The sequence below is a fragment of the Mustela lutreola genome, chromosome 11, assembly GCF_030435805.1.
Source record: "Mustela lutreola isolate mMusLut2 chromosome 11, mMusLut2.pri, whole genome shotgun sequence".
Taxonomy (NCBI): Eukaryota; Metazoa; Chordata; class Mammalia; order Carnivora; family Mustelidae; genus Mustela; species Mustela lutreola.
Window position 1 is genome coordinate 52,555,712 of NC_081300.1, and position 21,096 is coordinate 52,576,807.

Consider the following 21,096-nt stretch of genomic DNA (forward strand, 5'->3'; position numbering starts at 1 on the left):
CTGCAAAACAGAGGTGACAGTCATCATCTTTCACAGCAACGACTGAAAGGTAATGTTAAGAAGATACTTCAAGTGCCTAACTTATCGGAAGTACCCAACAAATAATCCATTAATTGATTATTATTGTGAAAAGTTACATTGAAAAACTTCTACTTACCAAGTGTAAAACTAATAGAGGGTATGTTTTTAAAGCTAGTTGGAAAGCAAGCAAACACATGAAAAAGCAGAGAACAATCCAAAGTGATTTAATGTTTTTCAGTGTAATAGGATGTTAAATATGAAGTTCCTGTCATCCCAGAATTTTGGAAGATGTCCCAAAGGTTGCAAATATTAGTTGTCAGAATACCTATTCAGGATATGCTACAATTATGAAATCGATTTTGCGACCCCTTAAGATGATGTTCTGCCTCAAGAATTAGAAGAGAAGAGGAGACCAATCTCTAGACCTGAAAGATTCTAGAGAGACCAGCATACCGAATTCTTTGGAGAGAGCTGTCAGTGTTCTGTGCACGGATTCCACACATACATGGTGTGAGGAGCAGGTGGGGCTTCTCAGCACTTTGAAGGGATCAGTGACCCTCCTGCAGCATGTATTGTTGCTGGACGAAGTATGCGGCTCAACTGTTGTTTCTGTTGTAGGCAGTCTCTTCTCTGTCTTCAGGTTTGCACTGTTCTCTTTTTACTCTTGATGTTCTGAAGTTTCACTGGGACATGACTTGGTACAGATCTATTTTTTCTGTTCGAATGTGGAGTGCACTTTCTTTTTTTTTTTTTTTTTTCTGTCTGATGTCTTTCATTTTTTTTTTTTAATTTTTTTTTATTTTTTATAAACATATATTTTTATCCCCAGGGGTACAGGTCTGTGAATCACCAGGTTTACACACTTCACAGCACTCACCAAAGCACATACCCTCCCCAATGTCCATAATCCCACCCCCTTCTCCCAAACCCCCTCCCCCCGGCAACCCTCAGTTTGTTTTGTGAGATTAAGAGTCACTTATGGTTTGTCTCCCTCCCAATCCCATCTTGTTTCATTTATTCTTCTTCTACCCACTTAAGCCTCCATGTTGCATCACCACTTCCTCATATCAGGGAGATCATATGATAGTTGTCTTTCTCTGCTTGACTTATTTTGCTAAGCATGATACGCTCTAGTTCCATCCATGTTGTTGCAAATGGCAAGATTTCATTTCTTTTGATGGCTGCATAGTATTCCATTGTGTATATATACCACATCTTCTTGATCCATTCATCTGTTGATGGACATCTAGGTTCTTTCCATAGTTTGGCTATTGTGGACATTGCTGCTATAAACATTCGGGTGCATGTGTCCCTTTGGATCACTACATTTGTATCTTTAGGGTAAATACCCAATAGTGCAATTGCTGGGTCATAGGGCAGTTCTATTTTCAACATTTTGAGGAACCTCCATGCTGTTTTCCAGAGTGGCTGCACCAGCTTGCATTCCCACCAACAGTGTAGGAGGGTTCCCCTTTCTCCGCATCCTCGCCAGCATCTGTCATTTCCTGACTTGTTGATTTTAGCCATTCTGACTGGTGTGAGGTGATATCTCATTGTGGTTTTGATTTGTATTTCCCTGAGTGCACTTTCAACCTGAATAAAGATTATAAAGATTTTTGACTCTCTTTCAATTCTGGAAAACTCTCAATCATTATCTCTTTTAAGATCATTTTCCATCATTTTTATCTTGCTCTGGATTTCCTATTAAATACAATGGACTATCTCAATACATCCTCCATAACTTTTGACAGCTCTTTTATATTTTTACTTTTTTGTCTCTTTGTGCTACATTTTGGTGAAAGCCTCAGTACCATCTTCTAACCCACTACCTCAAAATGTCCAAAACTATAATGGTCATTTCCTAACATCACCATAACTACCTTACAAGTTATTTCTTCCCCATGTTCCTTATCTCAGTGGCTGGCATTACCATCTGTCAGAAATCCTGATTCCTTCTTCTCTGAGGCCTACCTTCTATTAATAATCCTCTATACTATTATCAGAGCGATTTTAAAAAATACAAATCTGATCATATTAATCCCATAAGTAAGGCAGATCAGTGGTATCCCACTAACCCTTCAGAAACATGGCTTAGAGGTCATTCAGGACATGGTCTCTGCTTACCTCTTAGGCCTCATATTTTTGCCATTTTCCCTTCACATTCTACCTTCCAGTTCTTCATTCACTCAATGTGTATTTTTTAATGTTTTGGGGATTTTTTAAAAGATTTTTTTTTTATTTATTCATTTGAGAGAGACAGAGAGTACAAGTAGTGGGGAGGCAGAGGGGGAGTGAGAAACAGGCTCCTCGCTGAGCTGGGAGCCCGACATGGGGCTGGATCCCAGGACCTGAAGATCATGACCTGAGCCGAAGGCATATGCTTAACAATCTGAGCCACTCAGGCACCCCCAATATGTATTTTTACTTAGTGAGTGCCTGTAATGTGCTACTTACTGTTCTGGGCTTTGAGATACTTCAGTAAACAAAACAATCCCCTAAATTTTGTCTTCATAGAATTTAGTAAGCAAAATAAGCACTAAACAAAAAAAAAAGTATGTTTTATGTCAGAGATAATAAATGCAGTAGAAAAGTAAAGTAAAGTAAAGCAAGAGAAGAGAATGCTGTAGGTGGAAAAAGAATGATGAAATCTTAAATGACCAGAGATGGCATTACTGAGATGGTGGCAAGTGAAGACTCAAGAGAGCTAAGGAAGAAAGCAATGAAAACATTAGAAGAAAGACCACTGAAATCAAAAGGAACAGCAAACACAAAGATGTTGAAGAGGAAAAATACCTCCTTCAAGAAATAGCCTGATCAATATGGCTGAGCAATTAGTGAAAGTTCATTCAGTCTGATGTTTTACGGGCTTAGAGGCATTTGGCTTTCACTGAGTTGAGACACCACTGGACGATGTTGAGCAGAACAATGATATGATCTAATCTCTATTTTAGAAGGATGAGTCTATGGCTGTGGAGACTAGAATTTAGGGGGACATGGAAGTAAGGAGACCAGTTAGAAGGCTACTGCAAAATCCAGGCCTGATACCTATACTAGGATAGTAGCTGTAGGGGTGGTGGGACATAGTCAGATTGACATGTTTTGAAGGACTTAACCAATAGGTTTGGCTAACTGCTGTTCTAGACCCTGGAGATGGTTTGATTAAAAGATTGGATGAGAGTCAGGAAAGAAAAAGAGGTGACAAAGATGAGTAAAATATTTTTGGCCTGAGCAACTTAAAGGATGAAATTGCCATTAACCTAGATGGAGAAAATGTCAGGAAGAGCAGGTTTTACAGGTAAGGTTAGAAGATCAATTTGGGAGTCTGAAATTTTAGATGCCCAGTAAACCTCCTTGTGGAGATGTTAAGTGACTATATCGTAAGTCTAGAATCCAGAGCAGAGAGAGGTCTTGGCCAAGATTCATACTTGAGATTAATCAATATCTCAGTAGTATTTTAAGCCATGAAAATGGATGAGATCAGTTAGGGAAGGAGTATTGATAGAAAAAAGAGGCAAACACTGAATCTTGAACTACTCTGAGGAATTGGGGAAATTAGGAGGAACTGGCAAAGGAAACTGAAGAGTAGCCATAAGGAATGTGCCATGAGGAACTAGGAAAACCAGGAGAGTGAGGCATCCTAGAAAAAAGAGGAAAAGTGTTTCAAAGGTGAGGGAGTGATCACCTTATCAAATCTGTTTGAAAACTGAGAATTGTCCATGATGACATGGAAGACAAGGTCATTTGGTGACCTTGATAAGTACATGGTCAGTGAAGTGCTTGGGAACAAAAGCCTTATTAAAGAGGGCTTAAGAGAGAATTGGAGGTAGGTGACTCTTACGGAGTTTTATAAAGGCCAACAAAGAAATAGGACAATAGCTGGAGAAGGAAAGTACACCAGGAAGAGGGTTTTCTGTTGTTATTGTTTTTGTTTGTAATATATTAATTTTCTATTGCTACTGTAACAAATTACCACAAATGTAGTGGTTTAAGACTATATAATTTAGTTATCTTACACTTCTACCATTAAAATTGCACCTTGGATCTCACTAGGCTAAAATGAAGGTGTCAGCAAGACTATGTTCCCTTCTAAAGGCTCTAGGGGAGAATCTGTTTTCTTGCTTTTCCAGCTATGATGTCACTCACATTGACATCTTCCTATTTTAAGGCCAGCTCATTAGCAACCTTAATTTCATCTGCAACTTTAATTCCCCTTTGCCATGTAACCTAACATATTCACAGGTTCTGGGGATTAGGACATGGACATCTTTGGGGAACCATGTTTCTATCTGCTACATATTGAATATATTACTGCATACCTATTGATGGGAATAATCCAAAAGAGAGAAAGAGAAAAAACGTGGTGATGCAGGAGAAGGTAGAATCACTAGAGTAACAGGAGTTAGCAAATGGAAGAACTGGTTTCCATAGGAGCAAGGAGGGTACTTCCCCTATTTAACAGAAAAAAAGGGAGAAGACAACATATGGGGACAGATGCTGTTCAGTAGGTAGAGGCAGTGGTGACAGCTTATGGGAGTGTCTGTTTTTTCTCAGTGACTTAAAATAAGGTCCTCAATGGAGAACAAGGATGGGAGAAAAGGTATTGGAGGTACTAGGAAATAAAAGTTATAACATTGACATCTAAGAGAGCAGGAGCATCAAGATAACATCAAGGGCCCACTTGAGGTCTTTGGTCATTACTTAAATTGTGACCACTCAGTTTGTTTCCTCCAGTTGAGTAGACAAAGCATTGGTGTATTAGTTAAAGTAGAATAACTACTCTACAAACTCCAAACACTACCTTAACTCCAAACTCCAAACTCCAAACTGCCTTAACACAAACTAAAGTTGATATTTCTCTGAGAAATTTATATGGACTGTTTTGCCTAATGCCCACAATGGATGACAAAAGTAGATGCTATCATTATGCCCTTTTTCAGATTAGAAAACTAAAGGACTGACTGAAGTAAGCCTAAGCCATAATTTTTGCTTAAAGTATTGGTTTTATTTGGGAGTATTTAATAAAAAATCTGCTTCACAAGATTAACTCAGCAAATATAAGTTGATTACTATATTCATTCATTAACAAATTATTATTAGTATCATTAAGCTATATATTTCAAAACAGTTTGTGATTTTGTATTTGTCTTTTAATCACTAGAGAAGCATTTCTTTAATTATCAGGGTCAGCTAAATTATTTTCTAGATAAATCTTATTTCTTCTCTTGGTTTGGTTTATTCATATTCTCTTTTCTTGAATCTTCTTTAGCATTTTAATTTTTCTAAGGAATTTTTTTCCCAAATTTATTAGTATGAAAATAATAACTTTTTCCAAATATTCTTTTTTAAAGATTTATGTATTTGAGAGAGAGAAAAGAGAGCACATGCAAGCAGGAGGAGGGGCAAAGGGAGACAGGTAGAGCGAATTCTCAAACAGGCTCCCTGCTGATCTGGGAGCTCAATGATCATGAGGCTCAATCCCTGGGACCCTGAGATCATGACCTGAGCCTAAACCAAGAGTCAGCAGCTTAACCGACTGAGCCAAACAGGCACCCCACCCCCCAAATATTCTTAATTCAATTCCACACTATTTCATTTATCTTGTATACCATTCCTGAATTTTAAAATAATTGCAATTAATTTTTAAAAGAATTCTTTATGTATAACTTTCTATACCCTTTTAATACACTTATTTGTAGCTTTGGAGCTTTAAAACTAATTTCCATAAAGATTAATTTAAAGGTCTTAACTTCATTTAAAAGAAAGGAGCTCCTCCTACTGTTTTCCTGGATTAATGCTAATTTGTTACATCCTAGTTTGTGTAGAAAGGATTAGAATTCCATTTATGTAGGCAAAACCAGAATGTAAGCCATGTCTCTCACCATTCAAAATTTTCTTACATGCGATAAAAATTTAAGTGATCACTAGGAAATTACCAACTTCGGCAGTAAATGCTAAAGGTTAATTCAGCCATGCTTCCTGTTGTTTGGGTAAGGAGTTTCCCTTCTTGAACCAAAGAGAGCACAGGATTGTAAAAGAAAATGTGGGTTTTGGGTTAGGCTATTTACCAGTTATGTGCATTTGAACAAATAACCAGTTACCAAATATTTACTGGCATTCATGGATAATTAGGCACTATCCTAGAAGTTAGGAATACACGAGTAAGAAATTCTGGCCCCAGTCCTCCCTTCTATCCTATTCCCTGACAAGCACAGAGACTAGAGTTATAATCCTGGTTCTCTTATTATGCTTGGGGTAACACTGGCAAATCATTAAAGTATTTGAGCTTAGTTTTCTAATCTGTAAAATGAAGGTAATAATACCCACGTCACAGGGTTGTTGTAAGAACTAAATGATAAAAATGCTTTGGTAGAATACCAAGCACATAATAGTTATGTACTAATGTAAACTCCTTTTCTTTCTCCCTTTGGATTTCTCTGGACTCACAAAAAAGCCTCACCTCAAGGCAAGAGCAATAGTGTCCTTTTAAGAATTACAGTACCCCACAAGAATCAAATACTATATACTCAGAGTTCCTGAAACATTAATGCAAGGTTTTCTCAACCTCAGTACTGACATTATGGGCCAAATAATGCTCTGCCGTGGGGGGCTATCCTGTACGTTGTGGAATGTTTAGCAGTATTCTTGGCCTCTCTGCACAAGATGCCAGTAGCAGCTCCCTGGATGTGAAAATCAAAAATGTCTCCAGACAGGGATGCCTGGGTGGCTCAGTTGGTTAAGCAGCTGCCTTCGGCTCGGGTCATGATCCCAGCATCCTGGGATTGAGTCCCGCATCGGGCTCCTTGCTCCGCAGGGAGCCTGCTTCTCCCTCTGACTGTCTTCCACTCTGTCTGCCTGTGCTCGCTCTCGCTCGCTCTCTCTCTGACAAATAAATAAACAAAATCTTTAAAAAAAAAAAAAATGTCTCCAGACATTGCCAAATATTCCCTTAGGGGGAAAAGTTGCCCCTGGTTGAGAACCTCTACATTAGTGGATCATAAACTCACAAGTAGTGGGTCTTAAGGAGCATTTTTAAAAAGTTAAAGGACATAAAATTGACACAGAATAGAAAACATCATAGGTACTCAAATTCTGCTTAGTGATATAAATATCTTTTTTTTTTTTAGAAAAAAAATATTTTTAGAAAAAAAATAAAGATTTTATGTGTTTATTTGAGAGAGAGGGCACAAGCAGGGGGATTGGCAGAGGGAGAGGGAGAAGCAGGCTTCCCACTAAGCAGGGAACCCGATGCAGGGCTCGATCTCAGGACCCTGAGATCATGACCTGAACCAAACAGAAACACTTAATCAACTGAGCCACACAGGTGCCAGTGATACAAATTTCTTAGACACTGAGTTTCAATCAAAAGTTTGAAAGCCACTGTTCTGTACTTAAGACTTCTCACATCAACTATCTCGTTTAATCAGAAAACTCTATAAAACTGGCAGGACGGATGTTATTCCCATTTTACAAATCAGAAAATTGGGGCTCAGAGCAGCTGAGGGACCCACCCTCAGTGTTACTGAGTAGGCTAAAGGAAAGATATGAAGAACCCAAGTCTCTAAACTTCTAGTAATAAGGTAAAAAGGAGATTGTTACCTGAGGGCAAAGGTCTCCTGTGAGGTTCAGAACAGAGATATCATAGAGTCATAGGTCTTTGGCAGTGGGTCCAATCATTAAAACTAGGTATCAGTACACTAAATGGAAATTTGAAAAACATTTTATTAAGATTTTTATTTTCCACACTGGCTTGTTAACCTTTAAATACCCAGAGTTACTTATGGAATGAATAAATGAATGAATGGACACTGACCACACCATTCCTGTTCATCTTCAATCAGCCAGTTCTACTGATCACCTTCAGACAATCAAGCATGCTCCTCCATTTGCTTGGAATCTCTCCTTTCCTTTCCTACTGATTTTTTTTTAACTTTTACTTTTTCTTTTCTTTTTTATTTTATTTTATTTTTTTAAGTAAGCTCTATGCTCAACATGGGGCTGGAACTCTTAACCCCAGATCAAGAGTCACATGCTCTGGAGACTGAGCCAGCCAGGTGCCCTTCCCCATTGACTTTTAGAATCAGTTCTTTAATAGTCCTTTAGGGGCCACCTTCCACAAATCCCCAGACAGGTTTATTTCCTTCTCTGTGTACCTTCTAAAGGCCTGACTTAATTGCACTGCAATGATCTGTTTTACAACTGTTCCCTGATACTCCCTGTGCATTTGCAACCCTTTCTGCTCTCTCTCCCTCCAACCCAGAGGTAGCAACTATGTCCTAGTTCAAATAGCGTAAACCATAATACCCACCACACTGCTTGGAAATGCATTTGCTGTGTAATACCTGTTGACTGACTGGAAAGAAAGAAGACAAACCAAGCATATCTGACAATATAGAAGCAAAGAATCCTGCTACTTTTTGAACTGAGAACACTGAACTACCCATTTCATTGTGGATTAAAGATATGGACAGCATTTGAAAGGCTCCTGCTCTCAGTGGTGGTCTGTGGAGGTGTGAGTACACTGCAGGGTGCTCACACTGCTGCCCAAGTCAAACTCCAAAACCAAACTACGGCTCCCTACCACCAAGCCATCTGGAGTTGGCCCTGTCACTGTGTAAGTCTTAGGCCCTAAGCTGTCTAGTTCTGCATCCCCACAGAGTAAAATTAACTTAGACCCCAGTTAAATAGATGGCTTCACAGGACTTGCTCTAGAAGATTCTGAATCATTAGGTTGGAGGTAAGGCACCAGTATTTTGTATTTTTAACCAGCACAAGTTATTCTTATTATCAAGGCAGTGCACGAAACTAATCATCTTTGTGTCACTCACACTATAGAATTAGGGCATTTATTTTTCAGTGATTTTACCTCAATGTTAACTTTGAAATATGCCACTGGTTAACAGATAAAATGTTCCTGGTGTCCTCGAACCTATAGTTAATATTTAGAATATTCAGCAGCTTTTACCTTCCTTTTCAGCAGGGTGATTCAAGTGTGAGGCAAGAGCCATAGGCCACCCCAAGTCTGAACTGTTCTCGCCCCATGACCCACATTAGGCACTGGAACTTAATTAGTGCTGAGGTGATCTCAGCGTTACCGGATCCAATTCACTCCTGTCACAGATGAGCTCAGAAGAGCTGAGGTGACTGGCACCAGTCTTCCTCACCAGACTTGGACGGAAAAGGACAGAACTGGGGAGGGCTTTCCTTTAATAAGATGCATTGTTAGAAGCTGCCCAAGGAAAGGAGAGCTAAGAAAGAGGCCCGACTTTTTACTCCTATTTTCACCAAGCCACAAGTCTGCATCACAGTGAGAAGTAGGGGCAAGATTCAATTAGCTCTTGCGGGTCATCGGTCTTCCTTCCTAGTCAGATCCAGTCTTTCCTTGTTAACCGGGGCGCTTGTGGGAAAAATACCAGCCCACGTTTTTGAAGAAGGAAGAATTCTTCATCACTCGTGACCTCACGAAATCCGTCAGGGCCGAAAAAAGATAGTGACCGCTTGGCTGAGGGCCCTGGGGACTTCCGAAGGTTTGCTCCAGCGTAGGAGGGGTGGGACTCTTCCAAAGACAGCACAGTAGGCAGAGATTAAGCCTCCCACCCGAAAGCCTCACAGGCCAAGACGCAGACCGAGAGCGAGCCCCGCGCGCACGCGCACGCGCACGCCCCGCCCGCGCCTGGGGCCTGGCGCTCGGGAGCCGCTCGGGGGCGGATCACGTGGGCCCGCAGCCCTCTCTGCGATGTCCCTAAAAGGACTTGGGCTAACGGGCCCCGCCCCTGGCCGTGCTCTGGAATGTGCCGGGAGGCCGACCTACAGGACAGGCTCACCCATTTGCCAACAGGAAAGGGGGAAAGAAAAGCTTACCTTGTAAGAGGAGGTATAAAAAGACAAAAACTCAGTCGAACCGTTACACGAACCATTACAGAATACTCTGTGTTCGGAGTCTCCCGCTTTATACACCTTCCCGTGCACTCATTCAAAACTGCACCCTTCCAGCACACTGGGGACTCCCCCCACCCGTCCCCTTTCTATTAAGTCAAGCCCACTCTGTCGGCCGACAATGGTGACTGGGCTCCCTTCCGGTTTGCTGAGCGGAGGCCGGAAGTATTGGTTTTAGGGGGTCTGGGAGTAGAAGAGTGTTGATAGCAGCAGCCAGGGCAGCGAGGGGGTTACCCAAGTGCTCGGATTCTCGCGGCTGTGCAGGGTGAGTGGTGCTCGCGACCCGGCGCGTGAGGCCCATCCCGGGGACCCATCTCCGCGGGGCGGCTGGGTGGGCAGCGGCTTGGCGGCGGGCCGCCAGCGCCGGGAGCGCACCTGGGCAGGTGTACTGGCGGGTTCCCTGGTTCCGGGCTCAACGGCGAGCTCCGGGATCGAAGTCACGCCCGGAAGTACCGAGGCGCGAACTTTGTCCCTTTGCCCAAACTTGGAGCTCAGCAAGTGTGACTTAGCTCGCTGGCGCCGCGAACTCCGGCGACAGCCGGGCCTGCGAAACCCGAGTCCTGCGGCGCTGACTCCAGCACTAAGTTTAGTTTCTAACGTAAACTTGCCCGATTCAGGAGAGTTTGCGCAAAATCCGAAGCCCAGTGTCCCCCATGCTGCAGCTGTTGTTGCAGCTGTGTGGCCACGTTTAGTAGGAATAACCAACTCAAATTAGCAATCCTCAGCTCAGCATCCACTTCTATGATTAGAACTTTTCTTAAGTGATATTTTACAAAGGGGTTATCGGTGTAGTTTGCAGCTTGAGAAAATTCCAAAATGCAACACCAAATTCCTTTTGGATGGAGACTTTGGGTTATGTCAGTTTACCGAAATATTTCCTTTTACAGTAGTTGAGTAGGTATATGAAAGAATATATTTCTAAACAGAACTTGGGAACAGAAATAAGGGTTCAGTTGAGATTTTAAGTTAAATGCGAAATGTTTTATATCTGAAGACGAAAGGAGAGAGTATTTCTTAAAATAACTACTGTCTGTTTTATGTTTTGGAAGGCTTTTGGTAAAACTTAATCAGAAAAGCTTTCCATTTTCAAGAGTGAGGCTTTACTGGCAAGCAAACCCTGACAACTTAATTGCCATTGTCGAACGCTAAGAACTTTGGGTGTGGCAGTCTGAGATCTAATCCTACCTTCAACCGGAAGTTGGTGTAGGAAGGCGTAGGAAGTGAAAATTTGGTTCATTTGGAAAGGAAGCACCAGCCTGAAAATGTATTTTTTTAAACTGCGGTTGGCTCCAAAAAATCACATGCTTAGCTTGAGGATAAAGTACATTGATTAAATGAAACAGGAGATTTGGTCTGGATACTACATGCTGTCACACTAGGAAGTGTTTTTGTTTGTTTTGTTTTCTTTTTCTTTAAGTAGGCTCCAGGCCCAGGGTGGAACCCCTCCAGGGCTTGAACTCAAGACCCTGAGATTGAGACCTGAGCTGAAATCAAGAGTCAGACACTTACTTAATTGACTGAGCCACCCAGGCGCGCCACTAGGAAGTGTTTTCTAAGATGGGTGTTTTCCTTGAAGAATGTATATTTTCCTAGAATACGATCAGTTTGGGTGTCTGTTCTGTAGGGAGAAAAACCTCTAGATTATTTTACATTTATTAGCACATCATAAATGTTACATTCTAGGATTATAACTAGAGTAATCTTAATATTAGTATGGATCAATACCAATTTATAAATGAAACCATAGTATGTAGAGAGGCTGAAAAATGTTCCGGTTTCCCTAGATGTGTTGGAAAAGCCTCTTCTACCACTTTATCTATTGTAACATCTTCCTTATGTGATTTTTATTCCTCCTTTTGTCATAACCCTGAATTGAGTCTCTTCCTATTTGATCAAACTAAAACACACACACACACACAAATACATTGTTCCGACATTTACCTCTCCTGATTTAAAACAAGGTTAGGGGCACCTGGGTGGCCCAGTGAGTTAAGCCTCTGCCTTGGTCTCAGGTCACTATTTCAGGGCCCTGGGATCGAGCCCCACATTGGGCTCTCTGCTCAGGGAGGAGCCTGCTTCCCCCTCTCTCTGCCTGCCCCTCTACCTACTTGTGATCTCTCTCTGTCAAATAAATAAATAAAATCTTAAAGAAAAATAAATAAAACAAGATTATACTCCTGTAAATCTGTAAACTGAATCTTCTTGACCACCACTGTTTCATTCACTTTCTTGTGCATCTGAAATTCTTTAATATTTCATAGACACCTGTACTGAAAGTTTCCCTGCTTTAAAGTTTCATACAACAAATGCGCCTTCACGCCAAAGATCTTTCATTAAGTGCTTCAAAAATAGACTCCAGGCTCTTACTTACAATGAGTGAGAGTACTCTTAACTTGAAAATCTCAGATGCCTACATCTTCCCGTCCTATGTAAAGAATGCTTACATTGATCCAGAAGCGAGATTGTGGTTTCATATGGTAGTTCTGTTTTTAATTTTTTGGGGAATCTTGATACTCCATGGTGGCTGTACCAATTTACAGTCCCACCAATAGTTGTATAAATGTTCCTTGTCAACAACAACAACAACAACAAAAGAATGCTTACATTGATGCATGAAGTATTTTCAATGTTTCTTACCTTAACTTTCTAAACTTCTGTGGGAGTTGTGCATTTGCTGAAGGCTTGTTACATGAGGAGGGTTAGTCTCACTCGTTTGGGGAAAGTAAAAGTGGATAACGAACTAGAATCATACCGAAGGGAAGACAGTGATAATATCATAAGTGATCTGCTCTTTGGGATTATAGCACTGTCACTTATTTGGGTCCCTCTACGTCAGTGTTTATTCCACCCATATATTTTTTTTTAAGATTTTATTTATTCGAGATAGAGTGAGTGAGCAAGAAAGAAAGTACATGCATGTACATGAGGGGTGTGGGGAGAGGCCAGAGGGAGAGGGAGAAGCAGGCTCCCCACTGAGCAGGGAACCCTATGTGGGACTCAGTTCAGGACCCTGGGATCATGACCTGAGCCGAAGACAGATGCTTAACTAGCTTAGCCACCCAGGCACCCCTCCACCCATACTTTTAGTTTGGTAGGGAAAAAACCCCACACTTCCCTTTAGAGCAACTTACTGTGAAGCTGAACTGCCTATTGCTGGAAGGCTCCTGGTTTCTGTGGAAGATAAACTCATACACAAGAACACAATCTCCTTGGGAAAAAAAAAAAGGCCCAGGTAGTAACTTGCCTAACATTACACTACCAGTTTTGGTAGAATTAACTACCTTAATTTGTTAGAATTAAAACTATTATCTGAATCTCTTAATTCTAAGAATGTCTTGCAGCTCTTAAATGGTACAAGGTTTTTCAAGGTCTTTCCCCACTTCCTCAATCTTTTAGAAAAAAGATCTTTCTCAGCTTACAGTATTTGATAATCATTTACCACTTTTATTTTTCATTATTGTCACACATTATTTTAACTTAAGAGTCCTGTTTCAGGAATGAAAACTGTGAATCATATCATAAGTTTAACCAATCATTTAATTTCTTTAGAGTTGCTTCCCCAACTAGATTTCAAGCTTCTTGAAGATAGGACACTTCCTTACATTTCTTAATTCTTAAGTAGTGTTTAACACTATTGATACTTGATGTACACTGATGTCATTAAATGATCATATTAAAGACTAATGATTAAGTATTGATTGAGCTAAAGAAAAGTTCTTCGTGAGACAAAGTGATGACCAAAAAAAACCCCCAAAAAACCTTTATAATTTTTACAAACTATTTTACAATGAAATACAGATTTAAATAACGTATGATTAAAAGAAAGACTAATGGGGGCGCCTGGGTGGCTCAGAGGGTTAAGCCCCTCCTTTTAGCTCGGGTCATGATCCCAGGGTCCGGGGCTTTGCTCCGCAGGGAGCCTGCTTCCCTTCCTCTCTCTCTGCTGCCTCTCTGCCTATTTGTGATCTCTGTCTGTCAAGTAAATAAATAAAATCTTTTAAAAAGAAAAATAAAATAAATAAAAGAATGACTAATGGGAAATACTTTAAAATTAAAACAAATATATATAACTTTATACTGCAAACTAAGTGTTTTTAAAAGGTACCTAGAGGTTGCCCACCAAATTTAATATTACGAGGTTTTATAGTTTTAAAAAATCTGCCAACCATTTGACCTATGATTCTCATCAGTTTCTTTGTTCTTAAAATAGCTGGCATTCCTGCCTCATGAGGGGAAGACAGTGTTGTCAAAACAGACTATTTTTAAAGACATGCTTTGGTTTGCAAAGACATGGCATGCCTAAAATACTAAAAAGGTGGACTGGTCAATCTGTGTCACTCATTGGGTCTCAGACACTCGCCCAAGTCCTTGAGTACAGTTAAGAGATGGAGGAATAATATGCACTGTAATTCCCTTTGTAGTTTTTGCAAGTACATTTAGAATAGAGGGAAAAATTACAGCCCTGTGTAGTTTAGATAATAATGGTATTCACTACCCCAAAAGGTGTTGCAGAATAATAAACATTCGAGAATGGTGCAGATAAATTATGACAGGCAGCCTCCCAAATTGTGATTAAAGAAACCTTGTTAATTGGGGAGGAGTGTATATCATAACTTCTGTGTTGGGTAGGGTATATCTTACCAACAACCACATTCCAGTGTATCACCGAGTGCTCTGTTGGACAGCCTGGAATTTGTGACTCTCCTTTGTGGAATTTCCTACTAAAATCTGAGAACAGATTTAGCTTTAAAAAAAAAAAATCTGAAGCAGAGCTTTTCTAATTATTTCTATAATTGAATTTAGTCTGGGTGATGTGGTATCATCAAAGAAGAATGTAAGAAATAACTTTAAGCTCATAGGAACCATTGTATTCTGAGGTCACTGTGCAGTGCTGAGATCTAGGTAGTACTTCATTCTTTGCAGTCCACAGATTTATTTTTAGAGCAAGGGCATAGTGTTTTGCTACATCATAGCTAAATGTTGTTTTCAGAACGTAAGCTTTAAAATTATTGTCCTGGTCAGAGAGTGAAATCAGGAGTGCCTATTTTAGGCCTGCTTGGAAGAATATAACTCAATACAGTGGCCTAGTCTTGCTGGTAGAGGTTTTGCAGACTATCATTGTCACCCCGGCTCTGAAGGATGGTACGGTAAAATTTTGTTATCTGACAGCTATGTGGCTTTTCATTCCAAGCGAATTTTTGTAGTCTTTTAAAGATTGAGTGTTGAAAGGAAAATTGCCTTTTCAATTTTAGGTATTATTAGGCTTTTTTTTTTTTTTTTTTAAACTTAAATTTTACGGGGATAAATTTGGATTGGAGAACAAAGTTCGCTTCCATAGCTCTTAAAATGCTTTCTAAAACTTCTTTAAAAGAACTAAATAGCTTTTAAAACTGTTGTGCTATGATTTTTGTCTAGAGAATGTAGTCACCTCAAGTGATTTAGCTTGGCTCTGTGCAAGAAATTGGTTTGGATAGAGCAGAAATAAATTATAGGTGAATTCATAGTTTTTTATACTTTTCAGTTAGCTTTTCAACAAATACGTTTTTAAAACTACTTGGATTCCAGAAGCAAGGGTACAGTTAAAATTGTTAGTTGCAAGTGGAAGAATGCTATTTGACAGTGGAGATTAAGAGATGAAGATCTATTCCATCAATTAGTCTTCCTTCATACTTTTCTGTCTACCTTAGAGTGAGACACCTAGTTTAGGCTAGGGCTGCAGGATAGACTTGCTGAAGATGAATTAGTATTCCCTTGTACTGCCATAACACTGGAGTATAGAACCAGTTCTATTTCCCCAGGGTACCTCTATTTTGCTTCTTGTTTTCTCTATTGCTATTAAACCAGTAGATTTGGTTATCAGTACTTTATCTGGCTATCCAGCAGTATGGGAGACATAAAATCTTGTTCATAGGCTCTGAGCTTTGAATTTATGTTGGTTTTAGTCTGGAATTCGAAGTTAGTGACAGGCTGTTGATTAGATGTCGTGACTACTAAGGATGAGCAAAATGAAAACATGAGTCTGGCTTTTCTCTTTTTAGTTTGGTTTTGTAAGTAATAGTATTGATTAGTTGAGTGAGTTTTTTTGCTAAGTGGTACTATTCTGCTGAGTAGTTCTTAGGTACATCTCTAAGTAGCTCAGACATGTCAGGAAGTTTTATTCAGTTTACTTTCTGCTAATCTTTATTTTTTTTTCTTTTTGCATTTCCCTTCCTAATTAGGATTTAAACGCCACCATGTCGAGCAAAAGGGCAAAGACCAAGACCACCAAGAAGCGCCCCCAGCGCGCAACATCCAATGTATTTGCCATGTTTGATCAGTCACAGATTCAGGAATTCAAAGAGGCCTTCAACATGATTGATCAGAACAGAGATGGTTTCATTGACAAGGAAGATTTGCATGATATGCTTGCTTCCTTAGGTAATGATCAGTTTTAATATTAAAGACTAAATAGAATTTCTATAATGCCTGTGAAACCAATCTAATAATGTTGTAGTTTACCAAGATTGAAAGTCTGGAACAGTGTTCCCCAAAGTGTGGTCCTTGGACCACCTGCAAATTTCTGGCTGTCTCAGGATTGAGCTGGGGGCCAGTGTTTTATATGTGTGTGTTGTAAACACTGGTATTATGAGAGCAACAGTATTATTCCTCCTAACATCCCAGTGGAATAGCATACAATTTCTAGACTCTTAATACAGGCCTTATTCATTGAGAAGACTTTTCCCCAAAGTTTTACTATTGTGAATACAAACAGCAAAGTGTATAAATGATAATCTCTCATGTCAAAATGTTCAGTATGTTGAATACTTGGTGCATTTTGTGATGTAATTAAAATTATGACCCTCCTTTTTATTTAGGAAAAAATCCAACTGATGAGTATCTGGATGCCATGATGAATGAGGCTCCTGGGCCCATAAATTTTACCATGTTTCTCACTATGTTTGGTGAAAAGTTAAATGGCACAGATCCGGAAGATGTCATCAGAAATGCTTTCGCTTGCTTTGATGAAGAAGCAACTGGTAAGTCTGAGGTAACCTTTAATTACCAAGTGATTTAATTTTTGGTTGTGGTAACTAAAACATATAATAACTTGAACTATGATGACATAATATCCTCAGGTTTATACCATACCTGTTTTAGGGACAGGCTTTTCCTGTGGCATGTTAATCACTCATTTTACTGCCTCTACCCCTAAATATTTAATTTACAGTTTAATAGGTGCATTTGGAACTTCTCTAGGAAACTTATGTTACCCTTTTACTATAATAACTCCACAAGGGTTAGTCTCTCTGTAATTGTGTTGAATGAATAACTTTCACCAGAGCAATCTTGGAAAAAGTTTGAATTGCAATAGGCCATGACCCTAGTACAGTCCTATATTTATCAGGTACCTCTCAGCCCTCAGATTGTTTACATCTAGTTATCTAAACTTTTTGCTCTAGAATCAATCTCTCTGGTTTCATATGCTGGTTTCTATATGATAGCTGTGTGATTTGGGGCAAATTACTTAACTCTAAGCCTCTGTTTTTATAACTACAAAATGGGCAGTAATATTACCTACCTCATAGGGTTCTTGTATGGATGAAATGAGGAAGTGAGATAATTTATATATGAAGTGCTTAGCGTACTGCTGGCATAGAATTAACTCTTAAAAAACCCCAAAAGTTAGGGGTGGCTCAGTGGGTTAAAGCCTCTGCCTTTGGCTCAGGTCGTGATCTCAGGGTCCTGGGATCGAGCCCCACATCGGGCTTTCTGCTAAGCAGGGAGCCTGCTTCCTCCTCTTTCTCTCTCCCTGCCTCTCTGCCTACTGTGGTCTCTGTCTGCCAAATAAATAAATAAAATCTTAAAAGAAAAAAAAAGTTAACTATATAAATGCTTGATCCTTTGGCAGAAGTGCATGTAAGGGATACGTAAAGGAGTAACTCACATTGCATCTTTTTTGAGAAGGGAGCCACACCCTTTAGTTGCATATCACTTGAACTATTTTATTTTAGCTTATTTTATTTTAGAGAGGAAGAGGGAAAAAGAGGGGTTGTGGGGAGGGCAAAGAGAGAGGGAGAGAGAAAATCTCAAGCAGGCTCCATGCCTAGTGCGGAGCTGGATGTGGGACCCGATCCATGACCCTGAGATCATGACCTGAGCCAGAATCAAGAGGTGAACTCTTAACCAACTGAGTCACCCAGGCGCCCCTACTTGAACTATCTGAAATAGTCCAAGTGCAGTCTGCTGTTGGAAGCATGGTCTCCACACACAGTATGGCCTTATCAGGCCTATTCAGGTATACCATCCTTGACTATTGTATTATCTTCCCAACTTCTAAGCTCTTCTATGCATTGTTGTCCTAACTTCTCTCCACCATTGCTGCTTCTGTGCCTTCCTCATACCTCCTTCTCTTCCCTCTTAAAACTCAAATTCTGAACAGTCATACTGGAAAGGATTGGGTGTGGGGAGGGAAAGGCAGAGGAAACTTACTTTTTTTCCTCCTAAAGGCACTTCTGTATTGATTGAGTTTTTGACTGTGAGCAGTTGTTACTTTTTTAATGGAAGGGAATAAAGCCATAAAAGAGTAAAATGTCTTTACCTATTCAAACTCATCTCAATGATCACATTCTTTATAGAGTCTTACTTATGTTTTTATACTGTTTTCTCCTGGTCCCAAGAAAACTTGAAGCCTCTCCTTTCGTTTTACATCTGAAGTATTTTATTATCTCTCTTCCTGACCTTCTATTTTAGTTGTGTACTTAATCCCAATCATCACAGTCTCCCCACACTCAGAGCAATGGCTGTCTTCAACAGTGTTAGGTTCCCATCTTTGTAACCTCTTTTAGCACCTACCACACCTCCTCACAAATAGTCAACGGTAGGTTTATGTGATAGTTGAATGACATGGTTGGAGATGAGGATTTATTTCTATAAGCTAGAAGTCTAACATTTGAGAAACATTTTTAAATGTAGAGTGGAATTAGCAAAAACCCTGTAAGTTTAGAGTTTCTTTTGTGAATGGACCTTCTTAAAACTCATGTTATAGGAATATATTGTCGACATTTTAGCTTAATTTCACATACAAGAATATTATCAGATTTTTCTTTTTACGTTACAGATTTCAAAAATCTCTGTATGGTCATTTGTCAACTTTGTGTTAGTACATTAGCGGTTTTCCATCATGATGTGAATTACCTAGGAAGCCTTTTAAAAATATCAATGCCGTGGGGTGCCTGGCTGGAAAAGTGTGCAACTCTTGATCTCCAGTTCATGAGTTTGAGCCCCATGGGTGTAGAGATTACTTAAAAATAAAGTCTTTTAAAAAAAAAAAAAAAAAAATCAGTGCCAGATAATAAATCAAGAGTGGCATCTGGACTTTTTTTTTGAAGCTCCCTAGGTGATTCTGATGTATAATCCAATCTTATGTATTACAAATCCAGAGTAAAAAGCACATCTTTTGACTCAGCATTCCACATTCCCAAATCCTAGCCCAGTGTCTGCAACAGTTAATGCTCAGATATATGCTCAGATGTTTTTACACACTCAGGGCCTGGCTATATTTGTTATAAAGTTTAAATTAGATGTGTAAAAAAGAAAAAAAAATTAAAAATCTCTTTGTACATATTAAAAAAACCAAAAACCTACAGTCAGAGATAAAATGAAATGCCTGAAGTAACATAACTTGTTAAAACTGGACCTCAAGGCACCTGGCTGGCTCAGTGAGTAAAGCATGTGACTCTTCATCTCAGGATGTAAATTGGAGCCCCACCTGGAATATAGAGATTACTTAAAAATAAAATCTTGAAAACAAAGAATTAGACCTCAAGACTGCAGTATTCTTTCTACTGAAGCACTTTATTGATGTTTATGATAATGGTATTCAGTGTTGCTTGCTTACAGAGTAAGTGTGGCCAGGGGTGCCCCACATTGGCCGTAGAGCTTACTTTAAGAAAAGAAAAGAAAAAAAAAAGACTAACTGTAAACATTCATGCTACTTTAAGGAACCCTGAGGCTTAGATTCCTTAATCGTACTTTATTGTTATTTAGGCGCTATTACGAAGATTGGGGACAGAAGTAGATAGAATAGAGCAGGATGATCGAGCTAGGCAGCTGTCTGCTGAGGCTGGCTTAAGCATGTGAAGAGCCCATATTTCTTATATTTGCATGTTTATAGTTCTTAACATGAACTGTACACTTGCTCAAGTGTAGATGTTCCTTGTAAACCTCGGAGAAGTATGTATTCTGATCCCCAGTTCTTTCTTCTTTAGGCACCATCCAGGAAGATTACCTGAGAGAGCTGCTGACAACCATGGGAGATCGGTTTACAGACGAGGAGGTGGATGAGCTGTACAGAGAAGCGCCTATCGACAAAAAGGGAAATTTCAATTATATTGAGTTCACGCGCATCCTTAAACATGGAGCAAAAGACAAAGATGACTGAAAAGAACTTCAGATTCCAGCCAAACGTTCCTTGTTGCCACTTTGGGTATTTCTGAGACTTTCTCTTAGAGTCTGTTGCATGCCCTGAGCTTTGCAGCTTTTGCCTTTCTTGTTGTATTTATTCTCAGCCATTTTGGGCACATGCATCTCTATAATCAGACTGGAAATGGGGTTTTTTATGATTTTCAGAATAGAAAAAGGGCAATTTAACTTACCAGCCCCCCAAAATAACTGCAGTCCAAACAGAGTCAGTATATTTTTTCAGAGAAAGTTATTCACTCAATTTTTTCTGAACCATAATTAAACTTTATGATAAAAAACTTAACTTGTTTAAAACTTATTTACCAAAATCAGCTTTTTTGTTTAGTTGTATCTTCTAAGGAAGGGTAAATGAGACAAATCCTAGAAAATGATATGGTTGTTAGACCTCTCCATTATTCCTTCCAGTTTCCCTAACAATCCTCTCTCTACTATATATTCCTCCCCCTCCCAAAGAAATACAGTTTTAACTGCCTTAATCGGGGTTCCTGTACTTTGTCTTTCAGTTTTAAAAATAATTTTCTATAGAATTTGCATAGACATGCTAGCTTTGGTAGCTTTAAACCCTAAAGTTTAACATACCTGTCAACATCCCTCCTTATCTGTTCTAAGCTTTTGTGCATTACTTAATGTCATTTAAAATTAGACCAGGCCACTGAGTATAATTTTAATTTGTCCTAATTT

At 39.5% G+C, this 21,096-nt stretch overlaps 2 protein-coding genes and 1 long non-coding RNA gene across 8 annotated transcripts in view; 1 reads left to right on the forward strand and 2 right to left on the reverse strand.

Annotated features, from left to right (window-relative positions):
* MYOM1 (myomesin 1) overlaps nt 1-755 on the reverse strand; it is a 148,901-nt gene extending 148,146 nt beyond the window's left edge. For all 5 annotated transcript variants that reach the window (XM_059139562.1, XM_059139561.1, XM_059139560.1 and 2 more), the window contains exon 1: nt 475-755. The gene's annotated coding sequence lies outside the window, so the exon portion shown is untranslated. The remainder of the gene's footprint in view (nt 1-474) is intronic.
* Nucleotides 756-1,599: 844 nt separating this feature from the next.
* On the reverse strand, nt 1,600-10,002 carry LOC131810839 (uncharacterized). The gene is made up of 3 exons (XR_009345739.1): nt 9,880-10,002; nt 7,618-7,715; nt 1,600-1,614 (listed from the first exon to the last, which is right to left on the reverse strand). It is a non-coding gene; the product is annotated as an uncharacterized LOC131810839 (long non-coding RNA).
* A 64-nt stretch (nt 10,003-10,066) lies between these two features.
* Nucleotides 10,067-20,698, forward strand: LOC131810837 (myosin regulatory light polypeptide 9). Of its 2 annotated transcripts, none has more exons than XM_059138712.1 (4): nt 10,067-10,219; nt 16,173-16,371; nt 16,809-16,970; nt 20,202-20,698. In XM_059138712.1, the coding sequence occupies exons 2-4, from the start codon at nt 16,188-16,190 to the stop codon at nt 20,372-20,374; spliced, it is 519 nt and encodes a 172-aa protein (XP_058994695.1). In that variant the 5' UTR covers nt 10,067-10,219; nt 16,173-16,187; the 3' UTR covers nt 20,375-20,698. The 2 variants fall into 2 exon arrangements, with proteins under 2 accessions (XP_058994695.1, XP_058994694.1); XM_059138711.1 differs by lacking the exon at nt 10,067-10,219 and adding an exon at nt 14,982-15,096.
* The last annotated feature ends 398 nt before the right edge of the window (nt 20,699-21,096 follow it).